General features: G+C 37.6%; 1 protein-coding gene across 1 annotated transcript in view; it reads right to left on the reverse strand.

Annotated features, from left to right (window-relative positions):
- LOC106081155 (mitogen-activated protein kinase ERK-A) overlaps window positions 1-22,101 on the reverse strand; it is a 90,713-nt gene that overhangs the window by 64,341 nt on the left and 4,271 nt on the right. The window contains exons 2-3 of the mRNA XM_013242937.2: window positions 10,616-10,742; window positions 4,142-4,252 (exon numbers count right to left, since the gene is read on the reverse strand). Coding sequence (XP_013098391.2) covers window positions 4,142-4,252; window positions 10,616-10,742 — 238 coding nt within the window. The remainder of the gene's footprint in view (window positions 1-4,141; window positions 4,253-10,615; window positions 10,743-22,101) is intronic.

Raw genomic sequence — 22,101 nt, forward strand, 5'->3', positions numbered from 1 at the left:
CATTCAATTTGGTACCAAAAAGTGCATAATAACTTACCTTCCCCTACAGCGAACGGGGACTGCTAAAATCAAGCAATTTGACAAACATTATTGCAGTCTTGAAAAAAATACAAGTGGAACAAAACATACTAATTGCAGTGCTATTGGTACCGTGACCATGGGGCAACTGCAAGATATATTTTATTCGTATATTTAGGTACTCAAACGTACATAATGGTACTTTCTTAACGTAGTGAGTTAAGCTCTCAAAATTGGGATACAAGTACATCTTTACTATAAATTTTGAGTGACCAGAATGTTATTTAATATCGTACATTTAGCGAATTGAGCTAAAGCACTCAAAATTAGGATATGGTTACACCTGGACAGTAAATATTGGGCGGTTAGAAAATTTTGTTTTAATTCGTATATTTCTTTACAGAAGGGGACAGATTTCTGAAATTTTATAGGCAATTATTACAAAAACTTGACAATCATATAAACTGAGCGACTACCTATTTTGGAAGTTCAACACTAAAAAGGGGGTAGCGAAACGGACCACCGGGATGATAGTTGTTAAGTAAAAGCAATACATTTTAAAAATGCTATGCGAAATTAGTGTACAGCAGAAAGAATTAGGATGTGAACAAATGAAATAGATTCCAAACGAATTTTAGGACATGGAATAATGTAGACGCGGTGTTTAAAACTATTATTTTATTTTTAATGTGTTATTATCCCTATGGAGACTATATTGGCCTGGAAAACGAAGTTGGTGACGGAAAATAACAAAAGCAGTATTCCTTCATATGGATCTAGATTTCGTAGTATTGTGCGCAAAATGCTGAGATTTGTATTTATTACGATTCACTTTAATTACCGTATTCACGAAAGTAAACAGAGGATTATAAAAGAAATGCAATTTTTTCTTCTTTCTTAAAAAAAAAAATAAATATTTTAAAGCAATATATTACGTTGTATCTGCAATTTACTCCAATGAAGTAAAAAGTTTTTTATTAACGCAAAAAATATCAATTATGTTTTGTTTTTAAGGTTGATAAAAATGTTATTTGAAGGGACAACATTAAAATAAATTGGTTTATTGAGTTAATAAACGCTTTAGCTGGATTTTTGAACTTGTCCAATAACAAAATCGTTTATCAATAATACAAATTCGTTTATCGGTCCGATATCAGCGAATTTTTTAATTTAATATACAATTGTTTTAATTGAATTATATTATTCATTTTTATTGGATCAAGCTTTAAATTGAGATCATTTTTGGTTTCTATTTTTTTTTCGGTTTCGCCACAATTGGTTTTGGTACATCTGGCAACTCCAAATTTACACCTTTGCAGATTGAGCATATGTCATATTCTCTCAGAGCTTTCTTAATTTCATTACACATTTTCGTATTATTCTCCTCAGTCGAACTATACGTTTTTTTTTTGTTTTCAACTTCTTCTACATTTCCAAAAGACTTGTTATTTTCTGAACATTTTTCTCGCACAGATTTTGAACATGGATTTTTGATTTCATTCTCATTTTGTTTTAAAGATAATTCGAATTAATTTTTGTACTCTATTATATGGTGCTTGTTTTTAGGCACTTCTTCATGGATTTGTCTCATTGCAAAATCAATGTTGTGGATGTATTGTAAACCATCATAACACACATAGTGGACATTTCTATTGGCTCCCAGATAATTTGCCGCGTTAGGGTTATTATTCTTTTCTGCTTTCGGAATATCTGCTGAAATTGTTAATTGTTCCGCGAGCGGAATTTGACAGCAAGCAAATGTTGTTATTTCCATACCAAAACACGTTTCTTTGTCTGCACTTATTGTTTTCACTATTTTATATATATTTTCTCAAATAAATAAAGAAAAACGAACCAACCAAATTGAAACCAATAAAAGAAGCCGGCAATAGTTTCAATAGTTAATAGTTGCGGTAGTCGAAATGTTGGTAAAAATTACAAATAAAACAATTATATAAAACACCAACAACTGTTTTTGTAAATTGTTCGATGACCTCGAGCCAAACCAAGAAGACAAAGTTATAAAATTCCAAAGGTCAAGAAATAAATAAATATACTCGAAAGAAAAATAAATATTTCTTTCACAACAAGCAACTGAAATAATCTGTACGAATTAAAAAGGTTTGTGAAAGAATGTTTTGTACTTTTGGTCTGCAATTACAGCAACAATAATATTAGAATAAAAGTGAAAGATGCTGACAAAGGCTTTTGCGCTTATTTAACTTATAACAGTGAAAATACTACAAAATCTTATTATTGTTATAAACAAATGCTGAATTTGTCTCTTTTTAAATTGTGGATTTTGATTAAAATTACAACAACATACATGAATTTCAGTACGACCCAAACATTCACATTTGTATGTACAGATGCACGTAAGCATCTGATAAATTGTTTGATGCCATATTAATTATTGTATGTAAATGGCAACATTTTGGTCAAAAAAACCCAAAGAAAAACAAATGTGCTAACCTTGTCTAACCACCGAAAGAACGATTCTGAAATTTTTCCACAAAAATTTACCTAGTACCAGCCTTATGCTTCAGCACTTACTTTCGCAGTGAAACACTTTTACACATGCCACTGCATCTTATGCTTGTCTCTCCTCTTATTGGCTATTTGCACTTGTTGCCATTATTGATTGGTATTTATTTTACCCTCCGCCATAGGATGGAGGTATACTAATTTCGTCATTCCGTTTGTAACACCTCGTGCATCTTAGAGGTAACCTGAATTGAATGAAGTCTTGTGTGCTTGTTTCACTGGATTTATCCAAGGCATTTAATTCTATATGTCACAGTACTAATTTTTCGTTTTCGGTTTTTTTTTCATTTATGACTAATAGATTGCAGTCTGTTGAAATGAACTGAAAAAAATCGGTCCTGGAACCCCTTCTTTTTATTTTGTATATTAATGACATTGCTGACTTTCTTGATTCTAGCTTATGCAATGTTTTTCATTATTTGCCGATGATGTATTTTTTTTCTTTTCAGTGTTGATCGGGATAACTGCCGTGAATTAGAGGATAGAAATAATTTGATATTGGATCAGACTTTATTGTGGTCATCTCGCAAATCCCTTTTTGTTAATCCATCTAAGACTATTTCTTTTGGTTTTTATGAACCTGTTTTTAATATAGGTTTGGGTTAGACGAATGTGCAATTTGTAGAGCAGCATACGTGTTTAGGTGTTCTTTTCGATAGAACTCTAAGTTTCAGGCCTCACATTAATTCCACTCATTCTAACATTTACTGCACTTTACGAAGATTGTACTGTAGATTGTTGCAATCAAAATGCTCTCTTGTGCAAAATCGGTGTGGCTAGTGATAGCATGTGTGTCTAACAGATACCGGCACTTAGGTGGGGACACAATACCAGATATTAACCAACTAAGAGGCGTAGTATGGAAAACAATTAGGTATTTTGTAAGCAGCACGGAATTCCTGACTTAACTTTTCTTTTTCGAGGTTACTTTTTAGTGTTTAGAGCGCATAACAAGCATAACAAAATTGACACTCTCCAACATATTTTTATGAGCAAGACAGTTTTTTTTTTGTTTAAACAATATAAATAATCAAATTGTTACTGAAAACAACGGTAACACAACATCTGCCCATTTACAAACATGTATTTTTATTTTGATGGATGCACATTCTTTTACATTTTGTGTTATTGTGGTTCCACTACTAAAAGAGTCGAAGGCAAAAACTTTACAGAATACCAGGAAAAATTAAATTCGCTTTCGACTATTGGCTTATTCATCCATAGATTTTGTTCTAGTCACACTTTCATGTGGAGGTGGCGATCCTCATCAAGCTCCAGTAGGTGAGCAAACTCGTTCCTGTCCAAAGGACCGATCGCTGCGGCAACAGGTTGGCCATTGGTTATTTAAAGGCGCCAATAACCGGCCTTGTCATATCGAACATCATAGGTACTCAGTATTTGTGCAAGAGCCGGTGCCGCCCGTGACACCAATGAACACCACACAGATCAGACATCAATGTTCCATCAATGTGTACATGTGGTTAGTTCCACAGTTCAATTGGTTTACACAATTTATCAATTTTTGGTGGTTCAGTGAAACAAACATGCCAACACAATAAAAAAAAAGGAATCGACTCACCTGAGTTTTAAGTAATTTGTATAGATCAGTCTCCATTAAACACTGTACAATATATACATCACGCATTTGTTCTATGCTGTCCACCCTCAAGATATCGCGTATGTCGATAATCTGAAATACACAAAAAATATAATATCAACATACATACATAAAAAAAATAATTTTACAAGGTGATAATTATTTGCTTTGATCACTTTTGACATATACATACGATTCTCTCGAAATAAAATGTGGTTTTATGAATATTAATTTTGTGTATCTTGTTTAGAAATTTTAATCCATATTAAACATCTTATTAGTTATAAACAATTTTAATCTATATAGGTAACGAGCTGAACCGGGCCCGCTCCGCTGCGCCTTTTTAACAATATATGGAACAAAAATATCCTTTGAATATTTATTTTCGACAATTAAATAGCTTTAAGTGAAATACCTGCTACGAAAGCATGGTACACAGAATAATAAAATATGTCTTTATCTGAATCCCATATGATCTTTTCGCTCGGAGGGTTTAGGGTTGAATTCGCTCGTAGAGTTTAGGGTCATTTAAGTTTGAATGTTAGATGGGAGCTGAGTATTTCTCACATCCTTGTAGAAAGTCATTCCTCCATACACAACGAGCCGATGTCAACTCTCATGGACCCCTCTAATCCAAACAGTCTGCCACAAATCGTAGGATGCCTTCGCAAACACAACATTCTACCAAATCAGATTTAATTATTAATAGTAATAATCGCAATATGGTCTAGAAACCCTGCGATTTTTATTTTTTATATTTTATGAATTTATTTGTAAAATATAGTCTAATAAATTTGATTTATACACCTGCATTCACAAAACTTAATGCTATGTCTACATTTACTCGTTTTGCTAGTTGAGATGTTTTGGAAATTGCACTTTATCACCCTCCAACATAAATGTTATGATGCACTATTGCTAGGATTTATTTTTTCTTGCTTTATCTGTAAAATTTTGTTGATTTCATATTTTTTTTTTTTTTTTGAAAAAAAAAATCGATTTTTATTTTTGAGGTTATTCAGAGCTGTGTTAATTTAGCAATTTATAATTAATTTAGCAATTTATAATAATTTAGGCAATTATTTTGACTCACATGCTTTGAATGACTCGTTGTTGTGGCAAACAAGTTGTTTTGCCCTTATAAATTGTAAGGGAAAAACGAGTCGTTTTCAGAGCATTATAAACTGAAAACAGCTTTGGTCTGAACCAAAGGCCTGCGAAAGACCATTCATTTCTGCTTTCGAGAAACACTAACAATCATACAATATTTCAAGAACTGTACTCTTCGTTTAAAAATACAACATTTTATGAGACAATTGAGGACTGAGTGAAACTGATAAACAAGACACCAAGTTAGGAGATAAGTGAATGCTTAAAATGAGCCCTTCAGCAAAAAGAAATATTGATTCGGATTTCAGTGAGTGCACGTTGTACAATACATGTATTCGGGTACATTTTGCTTCAGATAAAATACTATTGGGTTGCCCAAAAAGTAATTGCGGATTTTTTAAAAGAAAGTAAATGTATTTTTAATAAAACTTAGAATGAACTTTAATCAAATATACTTTTTTTACACTTTTTTCTAAAGCAAGCTAAAAGTAACAGCTGATAACTGACAGAAGAAAGAATGCAATTACAGAGTCACAAGCTGTGAACAAATTTGTCAACGCCGACTATATGAAAAATCCGCAATTACTTTTTGGGCAACCTAATATTTTTATACTCTCCACCATAGGATGGGGGTAAATTTCGTCATTCTCATTCTAACTCCTCGAAATATTGCTCTGAGACCCCATAAAGTATATATATTCTTGATCGTCATGTCTGAGTCTGAGTCGATCTAGCCATGTCCGTCCCTCTGCCTGTCGAAAGCACTCTAACTTTTTATTAGTGTAGGTCGGTTGAGATTGTAAATGGGCCATATCGGTCCATGTTTTGATATAGCTGTCATATAAACCGATCATGGATCTTAACTTCTTGAGTTACTAGAGGGCGCAATTCTTATCCGGTTTGGCTGAAATTTTGCTTGAATTTTTTCTTTATGACTTCCAATAACTGTTTTAAGTGTGTCATAGAAACCGATCTGGGGTCTTGATTTCTTCATCTCTAGAAGGCGCAATTTTTACCCGATTTGGGTAAAATGATAAGGGCATGAGGTGTTTTGTAATGACTTCCAACAACTATTTTAAGTATGGTTCAAATCGGTCCATAACCTGACATAGCTGCCATATAAACCAATCTTAAATCTTGACTTCTGAACCTCAAGAGAGAGCAATCTTATTCGATTTGGCTGAAATTTTGCAAGAAGTGTTTTGTTATGACTTCTAACAACCGTGCCAAATATGATTTAATTGATCCATAACTTGATATAGCAGCCGTACAAACCGATCTGGGATCTTGACTTCTTGAGCCTCTAGAGGTCGCAATTATTGTCCGATTTGACTGAAATTTAGTACAACGTCTTCTCTCATGAATCGGTCTATAGCCTGATACAGCTCCCATATAAAACGATCCTATCCCTATTTCCCTTCTTGAGCCCCTAAGAGGAGCAATTTTTGTTCAAATTGGCTGAATTTTACACAAAAACTTCTACTACGGTCTGCAACATTCAGTTCAATTACGGTCCGAATCGGACGATAACTTGATATTATCACTCAATGTCAGAGCAATTCTTTCCTTTTATCATATGTTTGCCTAAAAAGAGATACCGGGAAAATAACTCGACAAATGCGATCCATAGTGGAGGTTATATAAGATTCGGCCCGGCCGAACTTGGCACGCTTTTACTTGTTCTTGTCTGCTTTCGTAGTAGGAAATTCGTACCAAGGCAACGTGAAAATGACATCGAGACGCTTCATATACAGCGAGTAATTTTTCATAACTCACTGTAGCAGCTATGAATTCGCGATAAAAATACTCCCAAGGTCTGAATGGTTGTTGTTTTTCAAGAGTATCTACTCAACAGCAACTTATTCGTTTTACTCTAACTTCAATGGGTTCAGTGTTCACGAGTTCAGCAAAAATTGTTACCAATGAATGGGCTTTGGTCTGAACATAGTGTAATGTAGATTTAAAATAGGTTTATTTGACAGATTTCCTTTATAGAACTGTCAATTAGACCTATTTTTGTGAATAAAATCACGTTTGCACTACAGCCCAAATCCAATTGATTTCGGATAATCTCCAAAACCCGTATACACTACGATTGAAGTGATTCGCATTTGTCAACAGGGATCTTTTGACAGCGTTTTTATTGTGACCTGCATTGTTATAGTTTTCAGCATACGCTCTGCTACGGGCAAAATCAAGTGGAACAAAAACAGCAGCCAGGACCGAATATCGCACCTCCGTCTTACTGGTCAAACGCCTAGTTCGCAGAGATAAGCGAATATATTTTAATATGCTGGCAGAGTAGGCGAAAATGCCGCTAATATTGAAAATATGTGTGATGTTTACGAGGTAATAAAACAAATAAGCGGCAACAATATAAGGCCAATGGCGATAATAAAAGATTAGGACGGATCGGAATTTACAACACCCGAACAGCAATTGGAGCGATGGGGCGGTTTCTTCAACTCCAAAGGACCAGCAAAAGAGGATGCAAGCTCCGACCCTCCTCATCCCCCTGTGCGCCGAAACCTACGCAGGGATATATCTACAGCCCCACCCATCTGCGAAGCAATTAAAGCCGTTTTGGTCTCACTCAAAAACGGTAAATCAGCCGGCCCTGACAGTATACCTGCTGAACTGTTGCGGTGTGGGGTACATCCCATAGCTCAAGCGATCGCCCCAATAATCAGAGAGGCCTGGGATACAAACGCTGTTGGCCCGTCGCAGTTCGGATGGCGGCACTACGTGTCACAGAGCTGACGAGACCACACTGGCGCTGCATAACTTACCACAGACCGGTCAATTGCTTTGTACGTGGTCAACAAGGTTTCTTTTGACCTTATCACAATTTGCTGTGGCATGTGGGGAAAATTTGTAAGAGCTGTTAAATGTGACACCACGTATTTTGGGACAATTGATGGTCGCAATCATTTCTCCATCAACCATCAGTATACGATGCATCAACTTCTTATCCCTAAATTCCGCAAATGACTGGCGTCCATACAGATAATTCGCGACCCAGCGTTTCAGGCCTGGCGGGAGGGACGTGTTGGAAATGTTCTCATATAGTTTGGCATGGCTAACCGTGTCAAATGCCTTCGATAGGCCCAGTGCCACGAGGACCGTCCTATCACATGGCCTGGGCTGATTGAAGCCACGGCAAATGTGTGCGGTGATGGCAAAGCAGTTGTTGTGCTATGCAGTCTCCGAAATCCACGTTGATGTTCGGCGAATGGGAATTCTTCTACGAGGCTCGGGAGGAGTAATGCCTCAAGCGTCTTTGCTACTGGTGAGAGAAGGGAGATCGGTCTGTACTCCCCCAAACTCGGGTCCTTTCCAGGCTTCAGTAGCGGGATCACTCTGGCCATTTTCCAGACATCGGGAGCTATAAGAGTGTTCAATTACAGGTTGAGGACATTAGAAGATACTCAACTCTAGGTAAATACAGATTCTTCAACATCAATGTAGAGATTCCGTCGGGGCCTAACGCCTTGGGTGATTTGGCGCCACGGATGACATTCGTAACTTCGCCCACGGTAAATTGTAATGACTGTCCATCGACGCGGAGACTACGGATGCGGCGAATGGCTCTCCTCCTTGCCCTCTCACTCTCGAGATGCACAATAAATTGAGTGTTGAACAACCTGGCGCATCTCTTCGGATTAGTCACGGTTACGTCGCCAAAAGTGGCCGAGTTCCTGTCATCCCGTCTATCGAGGTTCGAGAGTGACTTAACAGTAGACCACAGCTTGCCTAAGCCGGTGCCTAAGTTACATTGCTCCAAGTGTTCCAGCCACAAATTCCGCTTATGTTCGTTGACTAGCCTGTTTATTTCCAGATTTAGCTCGCTGATTCTGAGGTTAGTGGGGTCCGTACAACGAATCCCATCACGCTCGTCTGAGAGTGCCACTGCCTGCGCCGGGAAATTGGGCCCCATTTCAGGTATTCGACCGGCTGGTATAAAGCGAGCAGCTGCTGTGTTAATGATGTCTCGGAATTTCCGCTCGGCAACTAATACATCCGAGGGAGGTGGCGGTTCACTGAAGCGCCCAATGTACTCTCTGAAGCCAGCCCAATGGGCCTTCTTCTGATTGATAAACATCCGGCGCTCAGAGGTTATGAACTCGGGTGGTCGGTCGATGGTGAGAATTACGGGTTGGTGGTCTGACCCTAAAGAGATGACGGCTTGCCAGTATACGTCACTCAGGGGATGCAATGGAAATGGCTAGCTACTGCACCTCCTCGTAATCCTAGTGGGGGCATACTCATTCATCGTGCTCGACTACGAGCGTGCGTTTGACACAGGTTCGAGAACTTAAATGTGGAGCACGCTGTTGAATAAGGGCATCCCGGAAAAGATCATGACACTAATTAGGGAGCTGTATAAGAAAGCTGAAGTTTCATTCCGTTTCAATGAAAAAGAGACCCGTCCTTTCGGGATCGACAAAGGAGTGAAGCAGGGTTGCATCCTGTCACCGACGCTATTTTCATTTAATTAGACTCCGTATTAGAAGCAACTAAAGCTGAGGCAACCTATGGCAAACGCTGGGTTATGAACTACTTCCGCGGAGACATCGACTACACATGAAGGCGAAACGACTGAATGAAAATGGTGCCAAAGTAGGCCTGAGGATAAACATAGCAAAGACCAAATTGATGAGGATAGGAACATAAAATCTGACACCGCTCACTATGAACGACCATGCCATTGAAGACGTTGACAAATCCGCAGTAAAATAACAAAGGACGGAGGATCGGAAGCAGAAATACGCGTACGTATTAACAAGTCTAGAAGCGCCTTTCTTTAACTCAACAAAGTCTGGAGATGCAGTGACATCTCACATTATACAAAAGTCAGAATCTTCAACAGTAGTGTGAAATCTATTTTACTATATGGCTGTACAACTTGGAACTTGACACAGCGACTACCCGCAAAATCCAAGTTTTTATATCTTCTTCCTCGTATGTTCTGGCCAAATCGTATTTCAAATGAGAAATTGCTAATAAGAACAAACAGTTCCCCTGTCGATGTAGAAATCCGACCGCGCGATGATATAGCTTAAAATCTCCTAGACTGCAACCCACAATGAAGGAAGGGGCGGCCGAAAAACACATGGATCCGCTGCACGAAAACAGAGTTGGAATCAACCCATATATCGTGGACTCAGGCTAAGGATGTGGCCTACGATAGAGCTGCTGGAGAAAGCTTGTTGATGCCCTATGTTCACACTGAACAGTTAACCATTGGTCATATTTTATTGTTATATATTCTATATACTCCAATTGTAAATAAAGGATATTTATACAGTTATATACATATATAATACATAAGTTTGACAGACTTACATTTTCGTGCTTGAAACGTGTTAGAATTTTGATTTCGCGCAGAGTACGCTGGCAATATGTTTGATGCTCGAACGGTGATATTTTTTTAATTGCCACTTTTGTATTTGTATGCGTGTCGTAAGCAGATCTGTAAGAAACAAGAACAAAATTAATGTGATATTGAAATTGATTAAAGGCCGCACTCGAAATATGAGTGCATTCAAGTCCTGATCTAGGTTTAGTGCTTAGATAAGTGGTGGCAAAAGTGCACATCTTCGCTTTTGTCACCACTTGTATGTGTGAGATAAGCTAACTTTTTTCTTGTTCATGCATATAATGGGGATCGCGAAAATGGTGTGTACATATGAAGCAGACAAAATAAATATAAACACCTAAATTGCCATCAAGTTGGCGACACCAAATGAACCACACATCACGCCGAAATAAGACTACCAAATAGTGTATGTCTCTTTCAGACTCACTTAGACAATTTGTAGACAAGACAAGATTAGAATATTGCTTTAAAATGCGACAGGAGGAAGGAGCATTATTAATATAGTAGGTTAACCCGATTCCTTTCGTGTCGACGCAGTCTGAGTTAAGGGCATGGGCGACGAACGCGCATGTAACACTGTGAAACAGCGAAACAGTAGGTAGGACGGCGAAAATCCTATGAGGTGATACGGATCGTGAGAGGATGAGGCAAGAAGGAGGTCAGTATAGCTCTTGGTACCCGCTATGATACCAAGAGCTATACTGACCTCCGGACATCGAGCTCACTTATGTAAAATCGGTGCGGCAAATGATAGCATGTGTAGGGCATGTGGGGAAGATGATGGAACGATGGTGCATTTCCTATGTCATTGCCCGGCTTTCGCGGATTAAAGACAACGGTACTAAGGTAGGGACACAATACCAGACATGAAGCAATTTAGGGGAATGGTATGGAACACAATTAAGGATATTGAAAGTATCACGGAATTCCTAACTTAAAATTTTCTTTTTGGAGTTAACATTTTAGTTTTTAGAGTGCACAATAAGCCGATTACTGGCTTAGGTGTATGTCCATATTGGCATGGGGCGGATTAATATCTGTACCCTCTTTTCAACCTTACCTAACCTAATATAGAGCAGGAACAGGAGCAATATAGGCACTTTACAGAAAAAATCCTGATAAACGAGAAAAAACTGTTGCAATCGAAACACCACAAAAACAATCTGGGCAGGAAGATACTGTAGTAGGACACTGGAGCATACAGTATACGGGGGCCTAATTAAACGCATCCGTTATGGAGCGAGTTTTTTTTCGAAGATTAATTCCGTTCCGTAAGTAAAAAATTATTATTGTAGCCATTGAGTGGAGCGGACGTGCTTTTATTTCGCTCCTCAAAGAAAACAAATATATATCCGTATCTCGGAAGCTGGAAAAAGAATCAGATCTCCTGAAGAGCATAAAATTGCTAAAATGCTGAAGAAGAAAAAGAGCTTCCCACTTTCAAGTACTCTGGGAAAACCAAGCCAGCCATCCCGCAATGGAGACTCCAGACAGTGTCCTGCGGAGGTAGACAAAGGCGACGGTCTTCATCAAGGGATGGGGCAGTAAATTTGCGACGGAACGCATGTTGGGATTCATGAACGAGCAAAACCAAGGTTTGATCGCAGAGAAGTGGGAGATCTTCCACAGGGAGGAGAAGGCGGAAGGAACTGTCCCTGTGGTTGGCATTGATGAAGTCTACGTGACGAGATTAGCTAAGACTACGGCATGGCGCAATACCGGAGCAAAAGCTGTCGTTTTCAAGATTGAGAAGACTAGGATAGGCGAAAATTCTCATTTTGAGACATCAGGCTGTGCAGTGGCAGGTGACTCAACAAAAATGCTGAAGAAGAAAAAGAGCTTCCCGCTTTCAAGTACTCTGGGAAAACCAAGCCAGCCATCCCGCAATGGAGACTCCAGACAGTGTCCTGCGGAGGTAGACAAAGGCGACGGTCTTCATGAAGGAATGGGACAGTAAATTTGCGACGGAACGCATGTTGGGATTCATGAACGAGCAAAATCAAGGTTTGATCGCAGAGAAGTGTGAGATCTTCCACAGGGAGGAGAAGGCGGCGAGAGACCCAATACAGCCTAACAAACAGGGACACGACGACGGACCCATCACCGACTTCCAGGATTAGGGAGAAGGTATTAGATGTGACGATATGTTCGGAAAATCTAATCGATGAGGTTCAGGAATGGAGGGTCTTCATGGAACACCCTTTATCTGAACATCGCTACATTAGGTTTAGAATAGCACGGCCAGCGCCGAATCCGATAAGCTTCCGTAATAAGTTGAAAACCAAATGGACAAAATTCGGAAGACTACTTAGAAGAAAACTTGGGCAAGAAAATTTAGATTGTCCAAGCATAGAAGACAATCATGAAAATGTCAACAGGATTACGACTGCACTGGTGGGGTCTTCCGAAGATAGTTGTCCTCTTCGGGAAAGGAAATCAGCCCTAGAAAACCCCTGGATGACCGGGGAGATTTGCAATATTGGGAAAGAGGTCTGCAGATTTTTAACAGAGCACGTCCTAAACAAGCAGAAGTATATTGGGATGGGTATTACACACGGCTCAAGGAATACAATAAAAATACCAAAGCGGCAAAACGTGCCTCCTGGAAGCTTTTCTACGAACTTGTCGATAGCGTTAATGACGCCGCCAAGATAAAAAAGTTTCTCCCAAAAACCCATGTCCAAACTGAAACTTTAGTAGACGACATAGAAGTGAGAGCATTGACAACAGAGGAGGCTTTTGATGAAAACCTTTTTTCCACAGGATACGACGGGACTCATCGAAGGTTTATAATTACGGAAACGTGATAAACACCATGATAAAGAGTAGGACATCCAGCAAACTGCTCAAATACATACAGCATGCCTATGTCAAGGGAAGGTCGGTGGAGACTGCCCTGCACGAGGTTGTGCATAAAATAGAAGAATCCTTCGATGCCAAGAGGTACACATTGGCGGTATGCATTGACATCAAGGGGCGTTAAACAATGTGCGGACCGATACATTGATACAATCCTTAGACCAGTAACGGTTGGACCGGGTCTTTAAAGACTGGATAAACCATATGCTAAGGAACAGGTAGATTAATTGTGTTTCCCATGACATAAATATAAGGGAAAAATAAACACACGGTACGCCATAGGGGGCATTTTATAGCCACTCCTATGAGTGACCAACATAAATGAACTATTACGTATGCTTACTGAGGAGAGATTTGAACCCGTCTGCTACGCAGATGATGTAATATTAATTATAAGGGGTAAGGAGCCGAACGAGCTATGCAGAAGGGCCGAAAGGATCTTGCATATTGCATATGACTGGGCCAGACCCAGAGGTCTCAATGTTAACCCAGAGAAGACTGAAATATGCCTGTTCAGGTGGAAGACGAAGGTGGGCACCACGTTCCCTTAAATATTTGACAAGGTCAAATACTTAGATGTGGTATTGGGCAGAAAATTGAATTGGAAGTGTCACATTCAGGAGCGTACTGACTCACAGATGTTGGGCACTACGTCCATGTTACGTGTTAGATGTATGTCCATTGTGGCATGGGGCGGATTAATATCTGCACCTTCTTTCAATTGATACAGTTAGAAGCTTTTCCTTGAAGAAATAAACTGCTGCATCAAATTTAGTGGTTAAATGACAAAATTTTTTGTTTGGTCATGTTTGTAGATAATTCGATAATTTGCGTTGCCAAATTTAGATTAAACACAAAGTTATTTTTTGTCCAACTTAGGGGATTAACAATGTGAATGTATTCCCCGTTATTCCGGTTGAAGATGGCGTAGTCGAATGTCCAAAATTCTAGAAAATGGTATTATCGTTGTCGAAGACGAAAATTCGTTTACATTTTTGGTATCACATAAGTCGATTCGAATGTCAAATTTGTCGAAAACGATCCATATATAATTTAATTGAATTCTAAACTACATCGCACCTATTTGTCGAAAGAGTATGGAACCCACTTTTATATAATTACTTCTATGTACCACAATATTTTTCTATTATCAAACTGTCGAAGGCGAGTAAGTTACAAAATACCAAAAAGTGTGAAATTCGCCTTCGTCTACGATTGCAGTCGATCTTCGTCTTCGACAACGGGATTAAGGGTGATTATAATTACTGTTTAATTTTATAAAATGAATACTTTTTTGCCTAATTTCTCGAAAATAGAACAAAATCAAAAATTGGCTATATATGATAAGTAAATTGCTGCGGGCAAAAACTCGGACATTTCTATCGAAGTTGCGAATAGAATACATCAATAACGGATGCCATAATCCAAATATCGATTGTAAGAAGTCAATTGCGTATACGAGAATTAGGCCCCTGATCTTAATACAGGGTACTAGAGCAAACAAGATGTTGAGATACCGGATTGACCCTATTAATCTGCTAGGGCGGCCGCCTAAAAGCACAAAACAATGTTACAACAACAACATTAAAGCAGGGTATTAGAACAAGCAGGATATAGGAGCAAAACAGAATAAAGAAGAGACTGGCACAGCATGCTGGAGCGCATCCGATGCTACAGCAAGTAGGATACAAAAGCAAATAAGACACTAGAGCGAACGGATATATAGATGAATAGCAGTCGATAGGCGGCCATCCTGGCGCAGAGGTTAGCATGTCCGCCAATCAACCCGAACGCCTGGATTCAAATCCCGGCGTTAAAATCAGAAAAAAGAAAAATTTATCAACGGTGGTTATCCCCTTACTAATGCTGGCTACATTTGTCAGATATTCTGCCATGTTAAAACTTCTCTACCAAGTGATGTCGCTATGCAGCACGCCGTTGATACTCAGTATAAAAATGGGGGCCCATTACCATTTATTAAAATGTTTCATCTTCTTACAATTTGTGTTATATAATATCCCAGGAAAACATATCGGTTTATCTGTAGGATGTATATCAGCCAAGCTGTAGTATAATAATTCTATTTTTTAACTATTATTTTTTCTTCATGATTATGAATTGAAAAGTTTTCTTAGAATATGTTTATTGTGTAGTAAATATGTTTAAAGTTAAAAATTACAAAAAAAAAAAGAAATGAAATAAATTTAAAATTTTTAAAATCACAAAAAAACAAGAAAAGAAAAAAAAACAATTAAGAAAATGCAATGGAAATCTTTTATCATTTTACATCTTTTAAAGCTATTGTTATTATTACTATATATTGTCGATTTAATTAAAAAAAAAATTTGGTAGAGTAACTTCCAGAGAGTATTTTCCATAATCGTTGCGATATTTGGGAACTTCGTATTTTTGCTTCTTGTGTTCCTATTGTGACTGGTAAAGGGTCTTATAAATGGTGTGAGTTCTATGTTATTGTTTCGATTTTGTTGGTTGGTTGGCATTCGTTCGTTTTATTTCTATTTAAAAGTTCTACCAATTTATTTTGACACATTTTCTTCTACAATACTCTACAATGTTAAGACTTTCCCCATATAGAAATGCCATGTCTCAGTTGAGATTCCTCCAAAGAGAAATATACCTGCCTTAGAACAAAGTACGACGAGCAATTAATAAGGTGGTACAGTGCAAACATACATTTTCTGAGCTTTTTTGTTAGCTCTTCAATATGTGCTTTCCGTTTAAAGTTTTGATCTAAGTGTACACCTAGATATTTATATTTTTCAACAAACTCTAGGGTTGTTTCACATTGGTCATTTAGAGTCTGATTATATTTGAATGTACAGGATCGATGAAGAAAATCACAATTTTTAAATTGGATTTTTGTGCCTAGGTCTGATGTGCATCACTTTAGGTTTGTTGGAACTAATTATAAGGCCGTGATTGTGACACCACTTGCTGAGAATAATGAGCTCATTCTGCATAAATTATTCGGCTTCCTTAAGTTTTTAGTTTTCCACAATAACTGCTGTGTCATCAGCGTAGGGAAAATCGGTGCTGTTTTTTGGCAATTTCCTCCGTTACCACATTATTTAAGTGTATTAATAAATTGTGTATGCGATAACGTGACGAAAGCCTCAATAAATAGTGCTAAGCAGTGATAGTTCACATTTCATCTCTTGTTGATGTGGTTCCAAAAATGCCCAAGTAGCGCTGGTTAATATTTTCCCTTTCCGAAATCGGAACTGCTGTTTATTCACTATGCGGTATTTTGTCAGGAAACTGTTGAGCCTTCTGACCACGATCTCCTCCAAGACTTTTTCTACCACAAATAGGATTGATATTGGCCAATAGTTATTAAAGTCAGATCTACTTCAATTTTTAAATATTGGCCTAACGATAGCAGTTTTTATAAGATATGGAATTAAGGTTGCATTTAAACTCATGTTTATAAATGATGTTATTGTTTGCGTAGGATTAACAGCATACGTTTTTAAATCTTTAACACTGATTCCATCTACAGAGATTTTCAAATATTCAATATTTCCCCTTCACCAGTTTCTCCTATAGACACTGTATTTTGCAAATTTATTTCATGGTTATGATGTTCCAAGGATGCAACATTCTTTAGATGTTTCCTTCAAGAGAATGGGCAAAATAATTTGCCAATAATTGCGGACTCACCAACTCTCTTGCAGGTAATTCGGTTAGTTGTTTACCAAGTTTCTCGTACTTTATTTTTTTTTGGGTAGTTTATCTCTGATCTCACAACATTTTACTATTTCATCATTGAGCCACCGGCGTGGATTACGTTTATTAACTCATTTAATTGCTGTGTGTTTAGATCTTTCATATATTGTTTCGAAATTAGTATCGATTTTATCAAACATTTCATTGGCATTTGTTGCTTCATTTCGTAGTGAAGACCAATTCGTGTATTTTTTCAATTGATTAACTATCGATGTATTGATGTTTACTTTAGCATCACTATGTTTACTTTTATTGATTATGGTGTTTATTTCTCTTTTATGATCCATACATCCAAATATTGCCTAGCTGTCTGCTATGGCTGTTTTTTATTGCTGCATACGCGCTCTCTCTCTCTCTCTCTCTCTTCCTGTTGCACCTCATTAACAAGTGGTCTATGGACGTTTTGTTATTGGTATTCGTGCCTTCTCTTGTTGCCTCAGCCACCATACATTGCAGCCCACGCGAAGAGGGTGTTCTAAGATATTTGGTTGTGTTGCAGTTTCTCTTTTGTATGTCAATATTTGTATATCCGGTAAAAATTAACACATGCTTCTTGTTTATACTGTTTAGGGATTCGTCCAACTCTTTTTAAAAGGGTTTTATACTCAAATTTGGTGGGCGGTAAATAGCTTTTATTAATATGTTTGTGTTGATGTCTACCCACAGAATGATGTCTACCCGCAAAATGCACGTGCCCAGTGAGCAATTTTTGCCGAGCGCTCTGAAGTCAGAGTTTTTCCGAAGTTTTCTGATATTTTATATATGAAAATTTGCCGATTTCTCAAAATTGCCCTTAGAAATGCATCCGATTTATTATGGTTGTGACCGAAAATCTGCAAATATTCTGCACATACTCGTAAGGGAATTTATTGTCTCGTCGTATTTTTTCGTATTTCCGAGCATTAGGTTAGAGTTTTTTCAGAATCTCTGCACATTCTCGGACTTGGTCAATTTATTGTATACCGATTGCGTTTGTACCGAAATTCTGCACATAATCGTAAAGGATTTGTTGTTTCGTAATTTTTCGTATTTCGTGCATCAGCTGAGAGTTTTTTCAGAATCTCTGCACATTATCGTACTAGCTTATTTTTGGTTTGTATACAGGTTTTGTTTGTTTTTGTTTTGCAACGGTTTGCGCTTGGCAAATTTTGTGTTTACCGGCTTTGTTTGCTTTTTTAGTCGATTAGAAGCATTCGGGCAGGAAAGTTGGAAGTTTTATTGTGAAAATAAAATTAAAGTGTAAAATAAAACAAGTAAAAGCGTGCTAAGTTCGGTCGGGCCGAATCTTGGGAACCCACCACCATGGATTCTGCTAAAATATGGGAGCCCATCTGGTTATAGACCGAATTGGACCGTACTTGGCGCAGTTGTAGAGAGTCATAACAGATATGCAAAATTTCAGCCAAATCGAATAAAAATCGTGGTCTGTAAGGGCTCAAGAAGTCAGATCGGGAGATCGGTTTATATGGGAGCATTATCATGTTCTTGAACAATGTGAATCGTACTTCGCACAGTTGTTAGAAGTCACAACAGAACACTATGCACAAAATTTCAGCCAAATCGGTTGAAAATGGAAGTTTCCAGAGTATCAAGAAGTCAAATCGGGAGATCGTTTTATATGGGAGCTATATCTGTTTCTCGACCGATTTGGACAGTACTTGACACAGTTGTTGAAAGTCATAACAGAACACTACATGCGAAATTTCAGTCAAATCGGATAAAAAATGCGGTTTCTGAGCCGATATGCACTCTTTGATATGCGAGAAGTATCCCCAGTTCCCTGATGGAATGTTCATAGGAAATTTGGTAGTAGGAGCAGTCGATAGCGGGTAGATTATTGGGACTCAATATTATAGCTATAGGAATAATAGGATTATCAGTTGGCAACCTAATTATATAGGGCTCGATGTTTACGTTGCCATAGAATGGATTGTTTATAAACGAAAATAGAATCCGGATTTTTTAAAGAATGGAGTACATCTATGAAATCTGAAGTTTTTAAACTTAGGATAAGTATAAGGTATAGGAAAACGGATTGCCCCATTTTAACCACGAGACCATTCTACATAATCTGTGAAAATTCCACACAAAATCGGTTCAGTTGTTTGTTTCTATACGAAACATTTTAACAAACAAAAAGTCAACAGAAATAACGCTTCGCTACACCCCAAAATAGCTTTTTGAAAATATATGATTTTTTAAACATTTTGAAGCTTGTGCCCGATGATAAAAAAATCAGACCTATTGACATTCAATAATTGATTTGCATAGTATACTTGTTATCTACTTCCAAAATCGTCTAATATGCCACTTTACAGGATACCTTATTTGCAAAAACCAACATATCCTTTCCTATGAGGACAAAAATTGTACACCTCTGCCAAATGCCAAGACATATCATTTGTCCCGGTCGCATATATGGTCGTTTAGGTAGAGGGCTCCTAGATACTTGTACTAAATTTGGTTATCAGATTCTCTTAGAGCTTTCATATTGAGCACCATATACTGCCATTCGACCTGCATGGAAGATTCTGGCAAAATACCATGCTTCACTTGCCCTGACAAAATTCAGAAGATAACAATACTAGGAGCAGCCTTCGTATTGAGAAAGTTCTTGGATCAGAGAGCTACAACGAGTAGCAAAATTTTCAACCTCACTTGTTCAGTGACTCGATTTATGTTGTTCCTGTTGTAGCAGTGTGTTGTGGACTGCGGAGGCAGACCTTGCCAATGAAGGTCTCCATTGGGTTTATCCGGTACGACTAACCGGCTGCCATGGGATGGATTTATATTGATGCTTTGGTTTAGGTTGGTGAACGAAACGTGATTGCTTGCGTATTTGCTCGACCCGAACATTCAGCTCGAATCACTTTATCGGTAATCAAGCATGTATGTTCGAACTCTCTCGTTTTATTCAGAAAGAAGGGATGATCAAACAAACTATCTCGATTGAATTGGCTTTTTGCTTACATTCGAGTTTGTTCGGAACAATTGATTGTTCAACGCACATTCATTTAGCTCGGTACACGTGTACTTAAAGTAACACCAAACACCATTTAGTTTTTCTATTTTCTTTGCTTAAAATGGATGAAAATTCTGAAAATGTGGATGAAATTTTTTAAAGTGGAAACTACACACTGTCTGGCTGGTGTTTTGTACGGAGAATTTGGTCCAACATTATTAAACTCTAATTCATTGATTTGGTGCTAGGCATGAAATCAATGGATTTCGAGCGGTGCACCAGCGTAAACATTATCAAATGCATTTTTAATAAATTCGTTGTAACAAATATTAAAAAAAAACTTTGTTACTGACAGTGAAACAAACATTGAGAGTTTCTACTAGAACATAGAAAAATAAAATTAGAACTAAGATGAGAAGGGACTCCAAACTTAAGAACACGAAAGAAAAACATCAAGCATATTATGTCAATAAATTACTCCCAAGATATACATATTCAAAACTGGCATAGTCATTTTCTCATTGTCTCCCATAAACATATCTAAAAATTCCTTGAAAACAAACATCCAGCCTGCGAAAAATAGATTTGACAGTTCCTGTGAGTACGTCAAGTCCATAAGTCCTGTGAGACATAAGCAGCGCGTGTGCCAACACATATCTGCCCTGCACTCGAAGGATGACGTTAAGATTATTAACTTTTTTTTTCTTTGAAGCCATCGCACCTAATATGTTTGAAAAGTCTTCTAACCAAAGACGAAACACGTCCCATAGTGGTTGGTGTGTGTTGCTATCTCTGGCTTTCCTTTTGCAAAGAAAATCTCCTTTCATTGAGCTCGTCTCGCAAGAAAAACAAACAAAAATTGTAAAATTAAATGATCTTCGCCCTAACTGACAAAAAAAAATTGAAAATGAAAAAAATTATATAACTTCTTCAAGATAAAGTTCATCAAAAGCTTCGAACAAACGTTCGTGGTATGACTGGTCCTCCATGGAATACAACCAATCTTTCTAGGCTGAAGAACAAGAAGAATAAATTATATAAAAGGTTTAAACGCTCAGGGTCAACGTCTGACTTTTCGATGTATTCATTACCAAGATGCGAATAGAATAAAGAAAACAAATTGGCCTATGGTAGTTATTTGAACAAAATTTGAAATCAATTGAAATCAAATCCTAAATCCTTCTACAAATTTGTGAATTCAAAGCGCCGTTGTAATAGTTTACCGAACTTTCTTAGATATAAAGCTAAAGTAGCTAATCTTTGCAGACTTTTTTAGCACTACTTACTCAGATAATTATTATGATTTATGTGTAACATATTCATACACAATCAACAATTCAGCTTTTATAGACTTGTCTGGGATTGACGAAAACGTAGTACTTGAAAATTTAAGGTCACTGAAGATAACTTTTAATCCCGATCCAGATGGTATTCCATCGAACATTTTAAAGCATTGCGCTTTCGAACTTTCGTATCCCCTTTGTACACTTTTCAACATTTCATTAAAGCATGGATATCTGTCGGAATTATGGAAGCAATCTTATATAAGGCCGTTATTTAAAGCCGGAAATCGCAAAGAGGTTTCTAATTACAGGGGCATTTCAATTTTGAATGCTATTCCGAAGCTATTAGAGAAAATTCTGACTGACACTATTTCACATCAAGTCTCTTCTATATAGTCTTCCTACCAACATGGTTCCGGAAATCGAAATCGACGATAACAAATATTTTAGAATTTACTTGTTTGGTCAACAATATCTTTAGGGAAAGCTACCAAACGGATACTATATATACCGATTTTAGTAAAGCATTTGATGAAGTCGAACACAACCTTCTGTTAAGAAAAATAGATCTTATTGGTTTCAGTCCATCTTTGCTAAAGTG

The sequence above is a fragment of the Stomoxys calcitrans genome, chromosome 3 (assembly GCF_963082655.1).
Source record: "Stomoxys calcitrans chromosome 3, idStoCalc2.1, whole genome shotgun sequence".
Taxonomy (NCBI): Eukaryota; Metazoa; Arthropoda; class Insecta; order Diptera; family Muscidae; genus Stomoxys; species Stomoxys calcitrans.